General features: G+C 36.1%; 2 protein-coding genes across 6 annotated transcripts in view; one reads left to right on the forward strand and one right to left on the reverse strand.

The window, feature by feature from the left end:
• Window positions 1-16934, forward strand: part of SLC35A1 (solute carrier family 35 member A1) — a 42346-nt gene extending 25412 nt beyond the window's left edge. Inside the window, exons 1-7 of one of the 4 annotated variants that reach the window (XM_023742955.1) lie at window positions 4957-5041; window positions 5225-5384; window positions 5574-5726; window positions 10762-10828; window positions 12878-13054; window positions 13514-13648; window positions 15733-16928. In XM_023742955.1, coding sequence (XP_023598723.1) covers window positions 5022-5041; window positions 5225-5384; window positions 5574-5726; window positions 10762-10828; window positions 12878-13054; window positions 13514-13648; window positions 15733-15860 — 840 coding nt within the window. In that variant the 5' untranslated portion in view covers window positions 4957-5021 and the 3' untranslated portion in view covers window positions 15861-16928. Of the gene's footprint in view, window positions 1-4956; window positions 5042-5224; window positions 5385-5573; window positions 5727-10761; window positions 10829-12877; window positions 13055-13513; window positions 13649-15732 lie in introns of those variants that run through there. The other 3 variants (XR_002825980.1, XM_004388982.1, XM_023742954.1) reach the window with 3 other exon arrangements.
• Window positions 16935-18258: 1324 nt separating this feature from the next.
• RARS2 (arginyl-tRNA synthetase 2, mitochondrial) overlaps window positions 18259-21868 on the reverse strand; it is a 60613-nt gene continuing 57003 nt past the window's right edge. The window contains exons 17-20 of one of the 2 annotated variants that reach the window (XM_004388984.2): window positions 21682-21777; window positions 20446-20520; window positions 18912-18975; window positions 18376-18487 (exon numbers count right to left, since the gene is read on the reverse strand). In XM_004388984.2, the coding sequence (XP_004389041.1) occupies window positions 18401-18487; window positions 18912-18975; window positions 20446-20520; window positions 21682-21777 (322 nt within the window). In that variant the 3' untranslated portion in view covers window positions 18376-18400. Of the gene's footprint in view, window positions 18488-18911; window positions 18976-20445; window positions 20521-21681; window positions 21778-21868 lie in introns of both variants that reach the window. The other variant, XM_023742961.1, reaches the window with a different exon arrangement.

Here is a 21868-nt window from a genome sequence, read left to right on the forward strand (position 1 = left end):
TTTTTTTGGTGAAAATATACCTAGCCAAAGATACACCATTTCAAAAATGTCTACACGCACAGTTCAGTGACATTGACTATGTTCTTCCAATTGTGCTGCTATTCTCACTTTAGATGAAGGTTGATACCTACAATTTTGATCCAACACCACAGGATTCATTCTAGCCTCCCTTTTTCCATATTTGTTTCCCTTCTTCAATGGTGACAAACCAGGTTCCTATTATCCTCAAGGTGTTTTATTTGTTCAGTCCTAAAATACATAAGTAGTTTTAGAATTTCTAACTTAAACAACTGAAAAAACATACCTAACAATTAAGGTTCAGTATTTGTATAGTGTTCTTGCTGTCTTCAGTTTTAGTGCTCATAGTAAAAAATACTGTGCTTTAGAGTACTCAGGTTAGTTCTTTCTCCTTCAGTGTAATTTTGTTATTCATTTGAAATACTGTCAGTTTTTTGTACTCAGTTTTGGGTTTCCCCCCATTCTTGTTGATTTACTTATAATTTCCAGTAAATTTTGGAATGTAAAATTATACTTATAATTTCAAACAGAAGTTAAGTTAGAACTGCAAGAAAAAAGGGAGGGTGTGAGGAGGAATTAATGGGTGGCTGCTTTATTTTGATAAATAAGGTTTACATGGTCTAATTGGTGAATTTTAGTTATGTGCTGGGCACTGTGTGAAGTACACACTACATACACTGTGTTTCACTTTACTTTTTTTTTTTTTCCAGTTAAATATTTTACCTTAATGATGGTTCCGTGTCAATACAGAGAGATATCTCATTCTTTCTAAGAGCTGCTATTCTGTTTTATGGATGTATCATATACACCAGTCTGCTGATGGACATGCAGGTTGTTTCCATTCTTCTGATACTAAAAAACAAAGATTGATAATTACCTTTGTACATAAATCTTTGGCACATGTATGATTATATCAGATCACTTTTAAATTGAAAAGGAAATTATTAGATCCTGCTTTTGAGGAGGGGGGCAGGTTAGTAGTTTGATGTTGCAAAAGCTCTGTTTTTAAATATGTTGCTTTTTAAATGTTTGAATTATAAGTTACCAGCTTCTAAGCTGTAATTTGATTGAAATATAAAACAGTACAACATTTTAAAATCTTTTGGTTTTTTATAACTAGTTACTCCTACAATTCACATGAAAATTATTTGTTAGCTGTATGCTTTACTAAGCCCTGTCACAGATATGAAAATTGACAAGTTTAATTATAACTGACAATGGTGGTTATGAAGAGAAGGAGATGAAAACACTTTCACATTGCCTTAGAACAAAGTCAACTTTTTATTTGCTGTTCACCATGGTCTGTAAAGATGAAATAAACCTACCAGGATGTGTAAATGTAAATGCACATGTACTTTGGGCGTGTTTAGTAATGTATCTTAATTCTTTGAACCACTTATCCATATGACTGGAGAAAATTCTATTTCATAATATTATGTATAATAATGTAGTTGTCAGATACTTATGCTATAGTTTTTTCAGCCCTATTCTATTTCTTCTGCTGGTTTTACATTTTTAATACTGCTCTGTACCCATGCTAGAATTAATTCAGGGTCACGGAGAGGAAAGATCACACAGCTCATATGATGGGTATTTTTGTCTTCAAATTGATCACCTTATTGGTTTTTACACTAGGCTCCCAAAGTCTTTTATATGAGTTAATTATACTTAACTGTGAAGATGATAAGAAATTTGTAAACAAGATTTAAAGTTCTTAAGCTCACGGGTAACTTTTGCTGTGTTCCATTTTCATAGTGCCTTGGTAAACTAGCCAAGGATTTTATGCCTCTTAGTAGTTCTCATCAGGTCAGGAGCTGGAAGAATTAGGCCTACTTTTGACCAGACATAGAAAGAATTGGTTTCAGCCGGTTGATAGGGAATTTAGAGGGGGAAGCAGCAGCGGAATCTCTGCAATCAACACGGAGCTTCAGAATTTCTTCAGGTAACGAAAGGTTAGACATAGATCCTGTATCAGTGACAAATGTCAGACTAATTGTTCAAATAAGAAACTTAATGGGAAAAAAGACTATCTAAAAATAAATTTTATGTATGCTTTTTGATTATACTAGGAGCCCTGGTGGCATAGTGGTTAAAGCACTCGGCTGCTAACCGAAAGGTCAGCGATTTGAACCCACCAGCCGCTCCACAGGAGAAAAATGCAGTAGTCTGCTTCCGTAAAGATTTACAGCCTTGGAAACCCTACGAGGCAGTTCTGCTCTGTCCAGTGGGGTCCTGTGAGTCAGAATTGACTCAATAGCAATGGGTTTGGTGTTTTGGTTTTGATTATACATGCTCTTTCTCTTATTTAGCAATATTATTTATATAAGTAAATTTAATATATTTGGTTTTAACAAAAGGTGCTCATTAAGGTGCTTGTGATTTGATTTCCAAGAAAATATCAGGTCAGGAAAATAGAAGAAAAAATAACCTTTGGTTTTTGTGTGTTCCTGTTATAGTATATTCAAGATTGTAGTATATTTAGAATTGATTATTTATTTTTGTCTCCTTAATAGTAACACAGAAAGAGATGATTACTAATATTTCCTGGAAGATATGTAGCTCTTGTTACTTTTTTATAACTTTAGTGAGTAAAGCTAAATACATGCTTTAATAAGTAAGCTAAATTAAACAGGATTTAATCTGATTAGCACTGAAACCATTTACCCTTTCTTTAAAACTTTCTGTGTAGTAAGATTCCCTTTATTCTTCTTTCTTATACCTCCTAAATGTCTTTAGTTTAGTTTCTGATGTTTTTCTGTTATTCTTAAGTTTTTGTTCTCTTTTACTGGTTCTTTTAGCACCCTCTGCTAATTTTTGCAACTTATTTCAAAACAGCTTACTTATAAATATTGCTATAGTTCTAAAATACTATGTGAAACTTGAACTTTCTTAGTAGTTAGCATATCTGGTATACCTTGGCTTCTCTAATATCTTCATTGGAAAAGGAACCAGAAAAAGATATCTAAACTTTCCTGGCAGTGAAGAAGTAGCTGCTAAGCATCCAACAAAAAGGATATAGTCAGAAGAGCCAAAGACCTGACCGTTAATTCTTAAACACTGCGCTTTATTGGTTTTTACTTCTAAGGGTAGGGGGTGGGGTGGGAAAATGGCATTGCCCATAGATGGGGATTAGGGAAAGCATAAATAACCACTATCATGTAGCCTTTGAAGGTTTAGTTTGAGGAATCTTTTGTGAGAGGTAAATGGATATGAGTGGAGGTGGAGTGTGGGAACTGGGTATAGATAAACAGGTACCTCTCAGCATCTCCTTAGAGTGCCACCCTGAAGATACATCAGTACGTAAGTCAGCATTCTAGAAGGACATTAAAAGTGATAGTACAGTGAAAGCAGTGTCCCATACTTCACACAGTTTGTAAGACTATACTATCATATAATGCTTATTAATGATAGCTGTGGTAATAAAGGAAGCCCTGGTGGTGTAGTGGTTAGGAGTTTGGCTGCTAACCAAAAAGTAGGCAGTTTGAATCCACCAGGCGCTCCTTGGAAACCCTATCGGGCAGTTCTGTAGGGTCGCTATGAGTCGGAATTGACTCGGTGGCAATGGGTTTGGGTTTTTTTTTTTGGTGGTAATAAAATGTTCAGTTATGTTTTCTAATAACGTCACTTTGTTAAGATGGTTCACTGGGTTGGACCCTTGTGTTTCTCTTTTTATTTTAATCTTTACTTTTTTCTTTAATTTTATAATTGAGAGAAAAATCTTTTTTGAAAAAGTATTCTTTATACTCTGTTTAAGATGTTAAGAAAGTATGTAAAAATCTTAGATTTATATTAAAATGCAGTTAAAAAAAGAATATCAAATTAAAGGGCCAATCTTAAGATAACTGGAGAACTCTGCTGTTTAGAATTTCTCCGTAGAGTGATTTGTGTTCTTTCCCTCTTCGGATACAGTTTGTAGTCCACCACCAGACTGTGTTCATTACTTTTCAGCATATAGGTTTACCATTGCATCGTGGAGGGTGTTGAATTTAGTAACAGAAGATCTGTAACTAAGAAAAAGGTCTTTTGTTTTTGTGGCTCAGACCACATTTTCTGTCTGTCTTAAGCATTTTCTTGGGGGCTGGAGTGTTCTACAGGGGATAGGCACAGGTAGTTAATTTGACATTATGGACTTTTTCTCAGAACTTAGGTAATTATTTTTAAAGTGTTGAAATATGAAAAAATTCAGTTCACAGCTGTTGATTATAATATGTTAACCAAACATATAGAGGCTCATTGTGATTATCATAAATATTGAGTTGAAATAGATCTCTCTCTCCATCAGAATATTACGGTCTTTTTAAGGATAAAACTTGCAGTTAGCACTCTTCTGATGACATTTTCTTTTTGTATTGATGCTTATTAGAAAACATTGTTTTATTTTTATGTTCAGGAAATAAATGAGCTGATTTACAACAGGAGCCAGATTAGCCAGTTCCTTTCCTGAGCAAAAATAAGAATAGCTAAGAGAATGCATAATCAATATGCAGTCAGACAGCGAATTTTGTGTACATTACAGATATGGTTTACTTTTGTTGGTATTAGTTAATTATTCAGATTTCCTGCAAAATTATACAGATATGTATTTAAGAGATTTAATGAGAACGTGCTTATGTAAATGATTTAGTCTCCTATATTTCATAAGCACTGAATTCATTTACAGATAATAATGATCTGAATCTCTCAGTTTCTCACCCGAGTAACTTCCATAAGTATTAAAGCCTTTTTCTTTCTTTCCTTTTGTTGGCAATTTAAATCTATTGTAGTTTAAAAAACAACTTTAAAAATGAATATGTTGTCCAAATAATTAAAAAATAATCAGGGTGAACTTGACATAATGATGGTTAAAGTGGCAGGGGATTAAATTAATTTCTTATAGGTAATATGAGAAATTCTGATTTTCTGTTGTCTCGTTATTTAAAATACTCAAAAACTCTGGGAGCTTTGACGACAGATTGACATTGTGGCATACTTTCCCAAATAGAACTTGTAACTGGATTTCTTTCATGAGGAGGATGCGTTGTTGGTATGTTTCTTTTAATTAATCTAAAATTAATTGGAAATTATTAAAACAAAATAAGTTTGCTAAATTGCATCAGTGGACTTAACACAATATAGCTATCCTGTGTGTGAGGGAATCTATCACGAAGATGCTCTTTAATTCTCTTCCTCACCACCCTCCCTTGTCCCCCGCCTTTTGTTTTCAAAGCGAAACTCATAGTCTGGGTAAATTCAAGACATCTTTAAGAGAAAATGTCTTGGGGAGCCCCAAGGAACTGATGAAGTTAAGTGTGCCATCGTTAGTGTACGCTGTTCAGAACAACATGGCTTTCTTAGCTCTTAGCAATCTGGATGCCGCAGTATACCAGGTAAGTGGAGTTGTTGCTAATGCAAAGCACAGAATCTTAAAAAATGTTTTTATGGTGAACAACTTTTTATTAACCCTTTATAACATTAAATATTTTTTTCTGATAATTCTATACATAATATCAGAAATAATATGTATGTGCTAGAGATTGATATTAGCTGAATTCATTAATACATTGTTTTGTCTCTAGGTGACTTACCAGTTGAAGATTCCCTGTACTGCTTTATGTACTGTTTTAATGTTAAACCGGACACTCAGCAAATTACAGTGGGTTTCAGTTTTTATGCTATGTGGAGGAGTCACACTTGTACAATGGAAACCAGCCCAAGCTACAAAAGTTGTGGTAAGAAAAAAAATATATATCATAAGTAAATAGACTTCCTTAAGTCTAATATACTTCAGCCACATTGATGAATGCAGTATGATTACATTTCTTTGATTTAAAATGACCTTTGCCTTATAATAGATAGGTTTTTTTTGTACTTGGTATAATGTTGCTTATTATTAAGGATAATATAGTAACACTTATTGGCTTTCTGTTCTTAGAGGGGAATATACATAAAATATGTTAGAGATAGAAAGTACAGTGTAATCCAACCCCATCAAAACTGAAGTCTGAAGAGGCAAAGTAATTTATCCAAGGTTATAGAGTTAATAGCTAACCTATGACTAAAACTGTGCCAACTTCTACACCGTATATATTCAGAACTTCTAGGTCTCTTTTAGACATCTTCTCAGAAACACTGGGCAAGGTAAAGGTTTTCTTATTCTCCCTCAACTTATAAAGTTTCTTATCCTTTTGCACATACTCTCACTGTCATGATTGGGATTACAGGGGAGTAGTGTTCTTACTGATAATTGATAGCTAAAATAGGGCAAAAAAAATGCCCTTTGCTTAGAACTTAGTCTGTTAAGAGTTGAATGTTTAGGTATAGTACCTGATTTTTTATATTATATGCCTCAATCACTTATTTTCCCAAAGACTGATAAGAAGTGAAGCTCTAGTGAATGACCTTCTGAAGATAAAGGGCTTCCTTCTACAACCAGATTCTCTGCAGTTTTTAGCAAATAAAGGAGCATGGTTCTCTTAGGAGTATAAGGCAGCTGGGAATATTTGGAGAGCTTGTGAAGGTGGGAAGTCAATTCCTTTTTAGGTAGTTACCTTCTAGCCTGGTGGAGAAATGATGTGTGTCTCCCTCCCACCTGCCAAAAAAAAAAGTGTTAGAAAAAAAAGAGTTTTAGGTTAGTATTTCTTGTCTTCAGGTGATGTATAGCATGCTCATATTCTTGGTAACATTTCAAAACATTAATCAGATATGCACTGCACATTTGGTTGTAGACCATCAGAGAAATAATTTGTTTAGGAAGTAAGGCAAATACTTCAGAGTTAAATATGAGTTTAAAGTAATACTTCACAGCATTAGAAAAGATGTTAGGTTCCACCTCACCTAGGTAAGGTATGTGAAAAGTTGGTAAGCTAAAGCAGAGTATAGGGCAGCTTATCCTATTTTTGGACCACTCTAGAAAGTTCTTTCGTAATTAAACAGAATGCGGCTTCCTATACCTGCCTCTCGTTCTTTGTTCATGTCAGAATCACTCAGATCTCTACTAGCTTCATATGACAATCCTTTGAATATTCGAGGGCAACTATTACATCCTTACCTTTCAGGTCTTTTTTCCTTTGTTTAAACAGCCCTAATGTTTCTTTTTATCATATGGGTTCTAGACAGAGACTTCCCGATCCCCACCTCCTGCCCCAAACCTTTCCTTTACCTTATTTTTCTCTTCTAGATGCACTCATCTGCAACTGCCCCTCAGAAAGTCTTAGAACTTCACATCTTCTCTAGATGTTGCCTAAGTAATATGAGGTGTAGCTTGCTAATTAATTACCTCCTTTGTTCTGAATTCTACACACTTGTTAAATCAGCATAAGATTATGTTAGGTTTTCTTTTTTTTTTTTGAGTGGTGGGGATATCCATTCTAAAATTGATTATATACAATGACATGTAGCTGTTCACATAAATTTTGATACAGTTTGTTTCATATGTGTCTTGTGCATGAGTTTCTAAACCAAAATGCAGGATTTTTTTTTTTTTTTGTATTTATTAAGTTCATCTTGTTAGCCTCTTGAGGCTAACCTCTTGAGAGGTTTAACCTCTTGATTGTTTAACCTCTTGAGATTTTACTAGTTCTTATCCATTATTAGCTTTTCCTTTGAGTGTGATTCTTTCTACAGATTTGACAAGTAGTTCTTCTCTGTCTTCAATGAAAATTTTGGATAGGGCAGGACCAGAGTTCTGTGGCTATACCTTTAGACCTCCTTCTACCTTGATTTTTTTTTTTCTTTCTTACTTAATCAATATTTATTTATGGGTCAGGAATTTGTGGACGGCTTAGCTGGTGGTTCTGGTTTAGGATTGCTTATAAGGTTGTAGGCATGATATCAGCTAGGGCTGAGGTGAACTGAAGGCTTGACTAGGGCTGGAGGATCTGTTTCAAAGCTAACTCACTCACGTGCTTGGCACGTTGGTGTTACTTGTTCTAGCTTGATTTTGTTCTATTAATTAGCACTCTTCAGTATGAGCATTCACTCAGCTCATGACTAATTGAGATGTTTCAACAAACGGATGCAGCGCTGAAGGTGCTCACTCATCTATGTCAAGAAATTTGGAAGACAGCTTCCTGGCCAACTGACTGGAAGAAATCCATATTTGTGTCCATTTCAAAGAAAGGTGATCCAACACAATGCAGACATTATTGAACAGTATCACTAATATCACACATAAGTGAAATTTTGCTGAAGATCATTCAAAAGTGGTTGCAGCAGTACACAGACAAGGAACTGCCAGCAGTTCAAGCCAGATTCAGAAGAGGATGTGGAACAAGGGATACCGTTACTGATGTTAGATGTATCATGGCTGAAAGCTGAGAATACCAGAAAATGTTTACCTGTATTTTATTGACTGTGCAAAGGCATTTGACTGTGTGGATCATAACAAAGTATGGATAACATTGCAAAAAATGGAAATTCTAGAACGCTTAATTGTGCTCATGAGGAATCTGTACATAGACCAAGAGGTAGTCATTTGAACAGAAGGGCATACTGAGTGGTTTAAAGTCAGGAAAGGTGTGCGTCAGGGTTGTATCCTTTCACCATACTTACTCAGTCTGTATGCTGAGCAAATAATCCCAGAAGCTGCACCATATGAAGAAAAATGGGGCATCGGGACTGGGGGAAGACTCATTAACAGCCTGTGACATGCAGATGACACAGCCTTGCTTACCGAAAGTGAAGAGGACTTGAAGCACTTACTGATGAAGATCAAAGACTACAGCCTTCAGTATGGATTACGCCTCAACATAAAACAAAAATCCTCACAACTGGACCAATGAACACATTATGATGAACAGAAAATAATTGAAGTTGTCAAGGATTTAATTTTACTTGGATCCGTAATCAACGCCCATGGCAGCAGCAGTCAGGAAATCAAATGACATATTGCATTGGGCAAATCTGCTGCAAAAGACCTCTTTAAAGTGTAAAAAAGCAAAGATGTCTCTTTGAGGACTAACATACACCTGACTCAAGCCATGGTGTCTTCAGTTGCCTCATATGCATGTGAAAACTGGACAGTGAATAAGGAAGACCAAAGAAGAACTGATGCCTTTGAATTATGGTGTTGGCAAAGATTATTGAATATACCATGGATTGTCAGAAGAACAAACAAATCTGTCTTGGAAGAAGTACAGCCAGTGTGCTCCTTAGGAATAAGGATGGCGAGACTTCATCTTACGTAAGTTGGACATGTTATCAGGAGGGACCAGTCCCTGGAGAAGGATATCATGCTTGGTAAAGTAGAGGGTCAGCGAAGAAGAGGAAGACCCTCGATGAGATGGATTGGCACAGTGGCTGCAGTGATGGGCTCAAGCATAACAATGATTGTGAGGATGGTGCAGAACTGGTAGTGTTTCATTCTGTTGTATGTAGGGTTGCTATGAGTCGGAACCTACTCAACAGCACCTAACAACAATAACAAGTGGTTCTTAAATTTAATGTAACCTCAGAATCAACTAGAAGGTTAGTTGAATCAGATTGCTGGGCCCCATCCCCAGAATTTATGTTTCAGTAGTCTGTGGTGGCACCTGATAATACTTATTTCTGTCAGGTTTCCAAGTGCTGCTTCTGGTCCAGGGACCACACTTTGGAGAACTATAATGTACTTTTATTTCTCCTTTTGTCTTCATGCAGCCATTTTAGGTCAAGATTTCTCCCTCAGGTATTTAACATAAAGTAGTGCTCTCCTCACATCAGACTTACTTATTTTGAATATGATGTATCCTTCCTTGTCACGTTACAGTTGTGAGTCTCATGAGTTTCAGTAATACTATTGAGATAGTATTTATCTCTCAGGAAAGACTGAGGAAAGCCCCTGAGGTTTAGTTTAGGGCAGAAAGAGGAGATAAAGATAAAACAGTAGGTTGGGGCCGATACACATGTATCTGTCAGTACTTCTCTTACAGTATTATAATTATGTAACCTGTCAGTCTCTCCTATACATGAACTATTTAAGAACCTTCTGATGTATCATCTTTATTCATTTAGTATATAACAACGTATCTGGGTACATAGAAGGTATGCTATAAATATTTGATAAAAATTCAACAAAACAGTCTTAAAAGCCAGTACTCCTGCCTATTGACAATAGGGAAACTTGGAGGAGTTTTGAGTGAAGATTGCATCAAAGTAACAACTTAATAAAACAAGTTAAACTATTACCATTTCCAGGAATGATGGTGGAAGGGCTTGAGTTATAGCGGTGGCAATAGTTAAAATTAAGAATCAGGCTGACTATGCAAACTCTACGCTAGGGTACTTATTGGTATTAGGAACAGGAGGTACACATGATGATAAGTATTATATGAAGCCTTTACTGTGGCTGTGATTTGAGGGACACACTTTACAGTGCTCTTATTAATTTCTATGATAGTCTTTTTGTTTGGTACTGTCTTATTCTATAAAATAACTGTCTGATATAGGACAGACTTTCAGTAGAACTGTAATGCTCTGTTTTTAAATAATTTTTTTTGTTGTTGCTGAAAATAAACACAGCAAAACATACATCAATTCAACAATTTCTGCATGTACAGTTCAGTGACTGATTACATTCTTCAAGTTGTACAACCATTCGCATCCTCCTTTTCCGAAAAATATAAACTCACTGCCGCCGAAGCTTCCTATCTAACTTTTCGAGTTTCTATTTTCAGTTTAATCCTTTGTAGATATGTAACGCAGAGTTTTGCTTTTCATTTGTTTGGTCTCTTGGATGAATGCTACTCATTAGTTACTAAAATAACTTTTACAAAATTAATATTACAGGTGGAACAGAATCCATTATTAGGGTTTGGCGCAATAGCAATTGCTGTATTGTGCTCAGGATTTGCAGGTAAATCATAAAACCATCAATTTATTCTGTTGTCAAATTTTTTGAAAACATTGGACTTTAAATAGGGACCCAGTTTATCTTGCTTTATCATAACTAACAATTTTCTTCCCACTGAAGCTTTATTTTCTTACTTTTAGTTAGTTTTGTGTCAGTTGTTTTTCCACTAAATGTGTGGCAGTGTTGAACTCAGTTCAGACCTCAGTCCTTATTCCTGCTTGCAGTTATGTAAGAATATACTTCTGCCAACCTTAATCATCCACAGTTCAGCCAAGAACCCAAAAGTAAGTGCAAAAAGACCTCTGAAAATGGAGGAAATTAACTGTCAGAAAGGTCAAGTACTTACTTCCATTTTCTCTGGAAATGGATGCTGTTCTCGAGCTAAATCCTGGTGCTTGAAGTTGTTAATGCCACCAACTCAGTACGTGTTTTTCCCTGGTGGTCTCAAGTTCTTCCTCTGCTTCAACAGATGAAGAACAATAAAGTAGAAAGGAGGGAAGGTGGAGAGTCCCTTAGAAAATTAAACACACGAAAGTAACAGCCAAAAAAGGAGAGAAGAGAACACAAAATCAGTAATGGAAAAAAGCATGGACATCTGGGGTCACAAGTGTAAGGTCAAGAAAAGACAAAGTATGAATGCTAAGTGTCACATAAGAAATGAATGTGTTTTAGAAATAGTCCCAACAGAAAAACTTAAAGCTCTTTTTAGTAAAGAAGGTATTAATTATAGCTGTTAGTTTTTATTATTTATCTTTCATCTGTGCTATTCAAAATCAGGTCTTTTTATTTTTGACTACGAAAGCCAGCTGGATATGTGAGTGAAATATTGCTTGTAAAAAAGATGTTTTATAAGAGGTAAAATCTAAATTTAGGGATATATTTAATGATAGCATCATGCTAAACTTTTATTCTTAGAAACTAGCAAATTAGGAATCAAAATTGAGTTACCCCCCCAAAAAAAATACCCTGTTTAGCACTATTTTTGAACAATTAAGTGTTTATATCCAACATTCTATTTGGTTCAGTCTTTCAGTGCACAATTAAGGAAAGGGTGGGTGGTTTAATATCCCTCTATGCTTGGAGTAACTAAGCACTGAATAGTTAAAATAGCTTTCCCAGATGGTAGAATCTAAGGTGGAAAATAGGAATAGCCATTGTGTTTGTTGCCATTTTCTGGCTCTTTCCAATCAAAGCAATCTTGTTCTTCATTAGACTTTTCAGTTGATTGGTATTTTAGAGACAGTTCCTAAGTCTCTAATTAACATAGTGTTTATAACTAAAATCTTTAATGTCCTTGTTAAACATGTATTCATTGTAACCATGAGTATAACCAGAAGCTTACAGCAATGGTTTGTGGCATTTTTGTGGAGATCATGTACTCCTTTGGAATATCTGAGAAAAGCTATAGACCCTCAACCCTAGAAAATGCACATACATGCAAAATCAATTCTCTAGTTAGGGATTTCACAGCCCTTCTGAAATTGTACATGAACTTGTCTTTTGGAACCCTGCTTTAAATGGCTTCACTCAGCAAGTTCTATTTAAATTTTATTTTAGTTGTGTTATTTGCTCTGAAAAAATTCCAAGTGGTGATTATGAAGTTTATTTTGCAAGGTTAGGAGTATTCATTACTAGACACATATTACAGGGGTATGATTAAGATAATTCACTGTTAATAGTACAGTTTTCCAGCTGACCAAAGCAAGTCTTTCCTTGGCATTTGGTAGTACGCAGAGCTTTTGTGATCCATCTTACTGCTATAATACAAGCAGAAACTGTTCTTAAATATAATTTAGCAGTCTCCTAGTAAATGTGGCTTATAAAAAATTCCCTCTTATTTATTCTATAAGATCTGTAAAAATGCAATTTGGTAATGTTCAATATGCCATGTGTCCCAACCTACATAATAAATTTACGTTTAATTAACCTAATGTATGTTTGTTCCCCAAATCATATACTTTATATATTTCTAGGTTATTGTTCTAAATGAAAAACATTTAATTTCTAATATCTTTATTTAATTTCATATTTGCATATCTAATTTTCTTTCAGGAGTGTATTTTGAAAAAGTTTTAAAGAGTTCAGACACTTCCCTTTGGGTGAGAAACATTCAAATGTATCTATCAGGCATTGTTGTGACTCTAGTTGGAGTCTACTTGTCAGATGGAGATGAAATTAAAGAAAAAGGATTTTTCTATGGTTACACATATTATGTCTGGTTTGTAATCTGTAAGTACCTAAGAATTAAAGGCTTTGGGTCGATCCCTCCTTCTTCCCCTTTTTTAAAGTTAGATGTCCATTTTAAGGATTTGCAGCATTTTGATATTGTTCCTTTGGTACTGTGAATACCCATTTGAAAATGTAATTTTGGTTTTATTGACTTACTTTTGTGGCATAGCTATCCCAAAGCAATTTTGCTTTCACAATTCACAAGTATCTAATGTGTTAGCAATAAATGTGTACAATTTAGTAGTAGACCACATAGCTCTTTGGGTATCTGAAATACAGTGTCGTTATGCAGGAACCACTACTCGGTTTTAATACAAACTCTCTCAAATGGCTGCTTTTAAGGAAAATAGTATTTTCTAGGTTAATTAGTATGTCATCTCTGGGGATGAAGATTGTCTTACCATTATAGGATGTTTCATTTACTGGAGTGTTAAGATTTTATTTCTTTCTGTATACAAGTTCTTGCAAGCGTTGGAGGCCTCTACACTTCTGTTGTGGTCAAGTACACAGATAACATCATGAAGGGCTTTTCTGCAGCAGCAGCGATTGTCCTTTCCACCATTGCTTCAGTGATGCTGTTTGGATTGCAGATAAGTATGTCCTTGTTTGTATTGTGAAGTTATTAACGTGGAAGAGCTCACTTCCTTGATTCATTTAATCTCTAACTAGAAATGATAGTTGGTCATAGTGTTTATAGAAATTCCTAGTTTTGTTACTACAATTTATTCTACAAGTGCAGCAGTTGTGTGGAACGTGAGTAAGCAGTACTGAAGTTGTTTAAACGGTCCCAGAGCTTAAGTTGAGGGGTACTGGCTCTATGTCAAAGTGAAGGGCTACTCAGTTACAAAAAGAGTTTTCTTTTTGCAATCTAAGGCCTCCCTGTTCCCCAAGTATTAGATACAGTACAACTTTGAGTGATTCAGGGTAAAATTAGTGTGATTAGGTACTTAAGGAAATAAACACATGGACTTTAGGAAATGATTACTTTCAGCAGGCTTTTTGTTTTAAGGAAAGAGCAGAAAACATCTTTCATCTCCCCCTTAGTTTTGTACCCTCCTAACTTTTTAAGACTTGGGTGTGAATTGGTTTTGAAACTATAATCCAAATGTAGGTTTTCTTTTTCTCTTTTATGAAAATTATTTTTGTTTCATGTAATATGTAACATATAAAATTCATTACTATTGCTGGCATTCTGGCACCACTGCTGTTCGAGTCCTGCTAATATAATTTTCCCTAGCCCCCACCCAGGATTAAGTTGGCTTCTGAATTATTCAAGCAGTGATATTGCCTTAACATTTCAGGGTGCTTTTATGCTGTAATAATTATTTTCTATACTGATCAGTTAATATACCATAAACTAATGTGTGAGGAAATTCTGTCAAATATTTACAGTAAGTTAAAGAAACAGACCTGGCCTATATTTACATTTCATTTTAAAATTGACTGTTGCCATAAATGCAAACAGAGGAACACCAACTGTGTAGAAATTCTAGAAAACCATTTTAGAGTATAGTTCAAATCTTGGCTGTACCATTTATTAGCTGTGCAACTTTCAGGAAGTCACTTAGCCTGTGTCAGTTTCTTCATCTGTAAAATGGAAATAATACCACCTACCTCCTAGGGTTCTTTTCAGGTAAAGTGTTTAGAATAGTATCTGGCACACAGGTAAGTGTTCTGTATAAAGCCAGTCACTTACAGTTTTGGTATAGGTATCTACAGGCCCTCCATTAGATGTTTTTATACTTGATTTGGGTGAACTTGTAGTTCTGATCCGTCGTTATGCTGAACAAATCTCCTTATGCCTTTGCTCCTTTTCCTAATACTCAGAAATAGTATGAAATGCTTTTTTGTCAATATTCTGTCTTACCGATAATGGTCAAGGAAATTAATTAGAACGCCTTAGTAATCTTTCAGTTTTCTATTTAGATGTAAATTAACTCCCTCCTGCCCCCCTTTTGAAAGCAAAGCTGGTCTTTTCTAGTTAGGTGTAAACTAAAATCATACTTGATGTCATTTCTCTGCATACCATTTTTAAAGCTATTAAGACTGTTTCGTTGTAGTCCATATAGAATATGGTTTGGTTTTGAACAGAATATACAGTTTTGGCAAGCTTTTGATGTAAGCATCTGTTTACATAATGACTGTCAAGCCTGGACAAGTTGTGATTCAATTTCTTGTTTGCTGATTTTCAGGATTAAGATGGAAAGAGGCAAGGCTAGCAGGAAATTGCCATCTCATCTCCTACTCAGTAATGTTTAGTGGTTTCGATCTTTGGTCACCTAACTCTGAATTTTGCTCAACTATTTTTTACTCTAGACTCTTACAGGTTTCTGATATGATGGAAAGGCCACACCTTAAACTGCTTTTCTTCCTTTTTAAAATCAGCATACAGGGAACTTAGTATGTCCTTTCTGTCAGGAGTGGTCCAGGAGAGGCACACTGGTGTTCTTGAAAGTGTGTAGTCAGTGACTGTCACTCCCTTGATTTTACTCTCCTCTCCTTTTTTTGCTAGAATTGATGACCTTTCTAAACCTGCCATCATAAAAGTAGAACACTATTTATTTCCCATATGGTCTGATAATATAAACCCACAATTAGAAGTTTTCAAAATGTTAAATTAATTGTTGTATGTTTCAGACACACAAATACAAACTAAACTTTTTTTTCCCCCTTTGTAGCATTCACCTTTGCTCTGGGTACCCTTCTCGTATGTGTTTCTATATATCTTTATGGATTACCCAGACAAGACACTACATCCATCCAAGAAGGAGAAAGAGCTTCAAAAGAGAGAGTCATTGGTGTGTGATTCCAGCCTCAAGAGAGATTTCTACTCAGACTAAAACATTTGCATTAATCTAGAGCCTTAAGTCAATCCCAGAGGGTAGCTTAAACAAACAAAAACAAAAAATTAATTGTATGGCATAAGAATTAAGAAGAAAGCTACCTGAGTTAATAGCTAATGTGGACCTGTTTGGGGTCAAACTGTTTTGTTTTAGAATGAAGGAATTTTATTATTGTATATATAATGTACATAAAAAGTATGGAGATGATGTGGTGTTAAAAAATCATGTGAGGTTACAAGTGGTCTGGGACAATATTTAAGAGTTAAAGTGCCAAAGCCATTTCTGTACTAACTGTTCACTTGTTCAGGTACCAGGGGAGAAGGGTGATCCCTCTTTGTTCTCTGTTCATATACAGTATTTTGTCCCAGCACCAGTAAAGACCAAGTTCTTCTCTTTCAAGAGAGGCAGAAATAAGACAGGCTAGTTCAGAAAAACAAATTGAATGTGTAACTTTTTCTCAAAATGAACTGTTTCATAACTCAGACTGTGATTTCTGGGTGGTGACTGAGTACTCCTTTAGTGCTGTATTTGTGCCATTCATTGTCTGGATTCATATTTCCTTCCTGTTAGATGATATACTTTTCTTCAAAAAAATTTCTAATGTCACTTTTGTACTTTTTTTTATAAAGTATGTTTAACTGTTGGGACCTCAATAATTTGTGAAATTTCAGTGTTTTTAAAAAGATTTCTATAATGTTAATGGGGAAATTCAGCAATAAACCTAATGTATTTATATGAATTCTATTTGATCACTTTTTGTATTATAGATATGACCGTTAAGATAAGGCAGAAACAAAACAAAAAACCCCAAACACTACATTTTTTATCTTCTATATGTTAGACGGTATCTGTTAGGGTTCTTTGGCTGCAAAACCAACTCTGACTATCCTTAAAAAAGGAACTTATGGGAAGGGCAGCATTCAGGGCTGTGGGGCTATTGGTTGCAGAAATTAATGAACAGTCCTTTCAGGGAGCTGCTTTTGGAAAGACTTGGCACTAGCCATTACTGTCCCTGCCTCATTTCACTCAAGATTCAAAACCTCACGAGGCTATCACTGACCTGGGGAGGGGACAGTTTCTCAGAAGTGGAGGGGGATACTAGACATGTAAGTCATGTTCCAAATTTACATTTTTATTCCATGACTGGTTTGTGCTAAGGGAAATGCAGTGTTACTTTAAGCAGAAAATCAGCAATCTGAAAGCTAATTCACTTAAAATTAAGATTGCATAGATGAGTCTTTTCTAGGACTAAGATGGTTAACCATACTGACCAATGTAAAACAGTGTTCATTCTAACTACAGAAGCTTTAGTTCAAGCTAATTTACTTTTCTGTTTGTACAAATAGATTGTCAGTAGTATTCAGAAGGCTTCTAGTCGCAACATTTAGAAAATATTATAGCAGACCTGAATGGGAATACTGGCAAATGAGGATGGCTGTACTGATCAAACAGATCACATCCTACTCATGTTACCTAAACAAGTCACACAAATAGAGCCCTGGTGGTTCAGTGGTTAAAAGCTACGGTGAGCTATGGTTGCTAACCAAAAGGTTGACTATTTGAATCCACCAGCCGCTCCTTGGAAACCCTATCGGGGGAGGGGGCAGTTCAGCTCTATCCTGTAATAGGGTTGCTGTGAGCTGGAATCGACTCAACAGCAACAAGTCTTTTTTTTTTAATATGCAGATACATGAAGGAAATTGAGAGACTCCATTTCAGATTATGGTTTAACTACTAGAGTCATTTTTGGGAAAAGATCCTAATACAGTGTCTGTACAAGTAATTCATTGCTATTCAAATGTATTCAGTTTCTGAGTTCATATAGTAAGGGTTACCTGTATATATCAACTAAATGGTACACACGAGACCTGTACTCTTGGGGTAGTTGTCAGCTATTTCTGATAACAAGATGCTTATTTTTGGTCTTCCTAAACTTATTCAGAACTAGCCATAAGAATAAGAAAGGAAGAAACACACTGTAAGAAACCTCAAGCTGGAGTTTAAACTTTTTAACCTTTTACCCCATTAGACCACAATGTTTTGAATTTAAAAAGTCTCGACTCAGTTTTACTTAATGCTTATTTAGTACCTATTGACTATGTGGAGGTCCTCAGCGGCACAAACAGTTAAGTGGCTGACTACCAACCAAAAGGTTGGTGGTTTGAAACCACCCAGAGGCACCTCAGTAGAAAGGCCTGGCTGTCTGCTTGTGAAAGGTCACAGTTTTGAAAACCTTATGGAGCGGTCCTGCTCTGCACATTTGGGGTTGCCATGAGTTGGAACAGGCTCGATGGCAACTGGTTTGGTTTTTTTTTTTTTTGGACCATGTGGGAACTCAGATTTTTTTTTAAGGATAAAAACTTAAGTTGATAAATCACTTAGATTTAATAAATATAGATTCTGACAGAGAATAGTAGTTTAAATCCTATTTTGAACAGCAAGGCATCTAAGAATAGGTAACCAGAATTCATTTAGCGTTTTTTAAAGTCATTATAATTAGAAATTACATCCGAGATACAGGTGTTATTCCAAGAAGTTTCATTCCATTGGCTAGGACACAACGGGCAGCTCTGAAAAGATGAAGTCTGGCCTATAAAACAAATAAAAAAATGATTAAATGTTTAATTCAGTAACAGGCTATTTATAAGTAAATAATATTTTTAAAAGTAATTCTAACTTTTTCTTCTAATTTAAAAAAGAACAATATCTCAGAGGGCCCTAGGGTTTAGTGTAGGCAAAGGAAGATACAGTCCTAGCATCCCTTACAGTAACACTGGTCCACATGAGGTTGTGGAGTTGGGGGTGAAGTGTAATCATACCTTATGGCTTCAGATAAGGGGAACTTAGCACTAGTATGTTGTAAAGTACATGGACATTGATTGTTACAACCCAATTCTAATTACTGAGCCAGTAAGTACAGTACTGTAGTTGAATAACCCAGTGCTCCTTCAGAAAAATTTACAAAACTAGTAGTCTGAGGATGCTAGGGATTATACAGGAAACACTCAACATACCCCAGCCACTTCAGGAGGACTGTGTTTTATCTGCAGTGTTTTATGTGCCATAGCTGCAAGATGACTGAAACAGGAAGAGGGAAATTATGATTAGGACCAGCAGTAATTCCCTATTGTAACATATGAGCTTGATACCTATTCTTCCTCCCTCAACTTAAACATAAAGAAATCAAAGCTTAGAGCCATTAAAAGATGTATCCAAAGTTGCAAAGTGGAGAACAGTGCTTTTCTATAATGGGCAAGGTAAAACATACTGAACTCAAGCTTTAGATTTTGGTCCTGGTTCTACTACTACCAGGCAGCAAGTTCTTAAGATTATAATTCATTGCTAGTCTTAGAAGTGGAGGGGATTACTTTCTAATCGTCAGTTTTTCCTCATTTAGGTAGCCTTTATAGTTAAAGGTATAACATGTCATGGCCTTTCCCCTTCTTGTACAGTGAGGAGGCAGGAAGAGACTTGTCATCAGTCCACTCTGCACATACTCTGGCCTCTCTTCTGTCCCTTTAGGTATAGCACCAAGTGGAAGAATGTACCAGGAAATGATATTCGTTTTAATGACTAAATGACATTTAATAAGACTTTCTAGCTTCTTCACCTCTATATGTCTAAGTGGAATTTGAAGGTTTCCGATTTCAGTAAATTCTTAAGTAAAAGAAAAAATTTCCTTTCTTAAACAGTTTTATGGGATGATATAGCTGTTGCTATGCAAGAGTAGACTCAATTTCTACTCAAAGTTTGCAAAACAGCTACCATGAAATTTCCATCAAAGTGTCACTGATTGGCTTCCCAACTCATTCTCCACCCTCTAGCTGACTGATTTTTCTGCACCTCTGCTTAAAACTCTTTTATGGGCTCCACTGCCCTGAAAATAAAGTCTAAATGCTTTAGTACATGGTGAAAAGGTCTGTATATGCTTCATTTCTCATCCCTCCTAGGACTATGCTTGTAGTTCCTTTAGTGCATCACGTTCTGGCCCAACTCTGGACTTTTCCTCCTCCCCTGCCACCCAGCTTCTCCTGATTTAATACCTACTCCTTTCCTCTGAGAAGCCTTCTCTGACTCCACAAGGCTAGGCTGGGTGCCCTAACATCATCTCTTATGTTCACTCTGCCATAACCCATAAGCACCGTACCGTGACCACTTGTGTAGTTGTCAGTTTCCGCTCACTGGACTGTAGTGATCACAACTTGTATCACTGAATGTGTGAGTGAATGAACATTAATTGCTAATTTGCAAAGAGATGAAGGAAAGAATTTCTGTAACTTAAGCACATTACTTCTTAGGCCAAAGAGTTTGTTTTATAGCAAATTTTAGATGAAAGAAAGGTCCTTTGTCAGATTAGGTGGTCTCAGATGTCACTTAATATTTGAAAATAGCAAGATCAAAAAAAAAAAAAAAATCCCTCTTGAAGGAATGGAAAATGCTATGAAATGTAATATGCAGAGTCATGTATCTGTCTTATCTCTGTCCCACACCATTAGGCTCCACATAAATGGTTAAAAGCCTTTTGAAAGCAACACAATGTTAAAGTACCTTAGAGTTAGTAGGTAACTGACAATGTGCCTGGGCTGAAGGTCCTGAGAAGATCTATAAAGTACCTCGTCGAACCTGAAAAAAAGATGAAGGAGCTGTTGGCAGGGGAAGACTGTCCATGTTACACTAAGATGTTAAAGATCTTAGATATAAGGTTGACTTGACATCATTAAGAGTAAAAGATAATATGAGAAAAGACCTTGTGTACATTTGAAGGCAAAAGCACTTTTTCTTACTTACAAATTCCTTGATGGCAGGGACTTTCTAAATCATCCCTTAGGCCTAGTCCAGAGCAAGGACTCTAGCCATGGTTGTTAAACCGAATGGAAAAAGCCTCCAGCCACATTTACACACTCTACAAAAAGCAGCTAACAGAACTACCCTCAATGCTCAAGAGACCAGGTTGGCTTATTTTTCCCCACAAATTGGCTTTATATGAATAAAATAACTCCTTCTGGTCCCAGGAAAGAACCATGGACCTTTATGTAGCAATCAGAGAAAACTGCCTTGATCCTAACCACCCACATCCCTTCCAGAGACTCATCTCTACAAGTCTGGCTTCACCAACAGTGCTTGTGAGAGCTTAGAGGTGTGGACTCTTGCCCAGTGTACGCACATCAGATAGATCTGTATGTGAGACTGAACTGAAATCAAGAGGCAAATGAAGTACTTATGGTCTCACAAAGGCAGAGATTTTCCTTCCCTTATCACAGAGGGTGAGAAGATGATCTCTTCCAACATTACACTGTGATCCTTTTTGACCAGGCTTCACATTCTCATGCCAGGGGCTAGAGGATGCTTAGCATATGTTCTAACTCAGCAGTGGTAACATTCTTAAGACCTAAGGATTGACCTTGAACATGGGCTTAATCCATGCCCTCAAAGGGAAAATACCGCTTTTTGGTCATACCTTTAGGAAAACGCTGTCTAGAGGCAGTAGGCAGGAGCCAGCTACTGGCCTGTTCACTCTGTTGTTGTGACTCATAGTGACCCTACAGGACAGAGTGGAATTGTCCCATAGGGTTTCCAAAGCTGAAATCTTTGTGGGAGCAGATTACCAGGTCTTTTTCCCTCGGAGCTGCTGGTGGGTTCAATCAGCCAATCTTTCAGTTAGCAGCCAAATGCTTAAGAATTGCACCACCAGGGCCCCTTTTATTCACTCTGTTGGTCAATAAAACGCTAATAGCCATTTTACTAACCAGAAGCATATTTGATAATATTAGAAAAGCTTCATACCTGAGAAGATGCTGGAGAATTGAAACAGACTGTGGCTCTTGTAAACAAGCTGGATTGAAGTCATTCAGATAACCACATCCAAAAGTCTCTTCCAAACTATTATTAAAAGTTTAGAATTAAAAACTACAAAGGATTAAACAAGTCACCAAGGACAAATACGTGCAAATGATGAACATTACGGCCTTGC

Source organism: Trichechus manatus, unplaced genomic scaffold (assembly GCF_000243295.1).
Source record: "Trichechus manatus latirostris isolate Lorelei unplaced genomic scaffold, TriManLat1.0 scaffold00226, whole genome shotgun sequence".
NCBI lineage: Eukaryota > Metazoa > Chordata > Mammalia > Sirenia > Trichechidae > Trichechus > Trichechus manatus.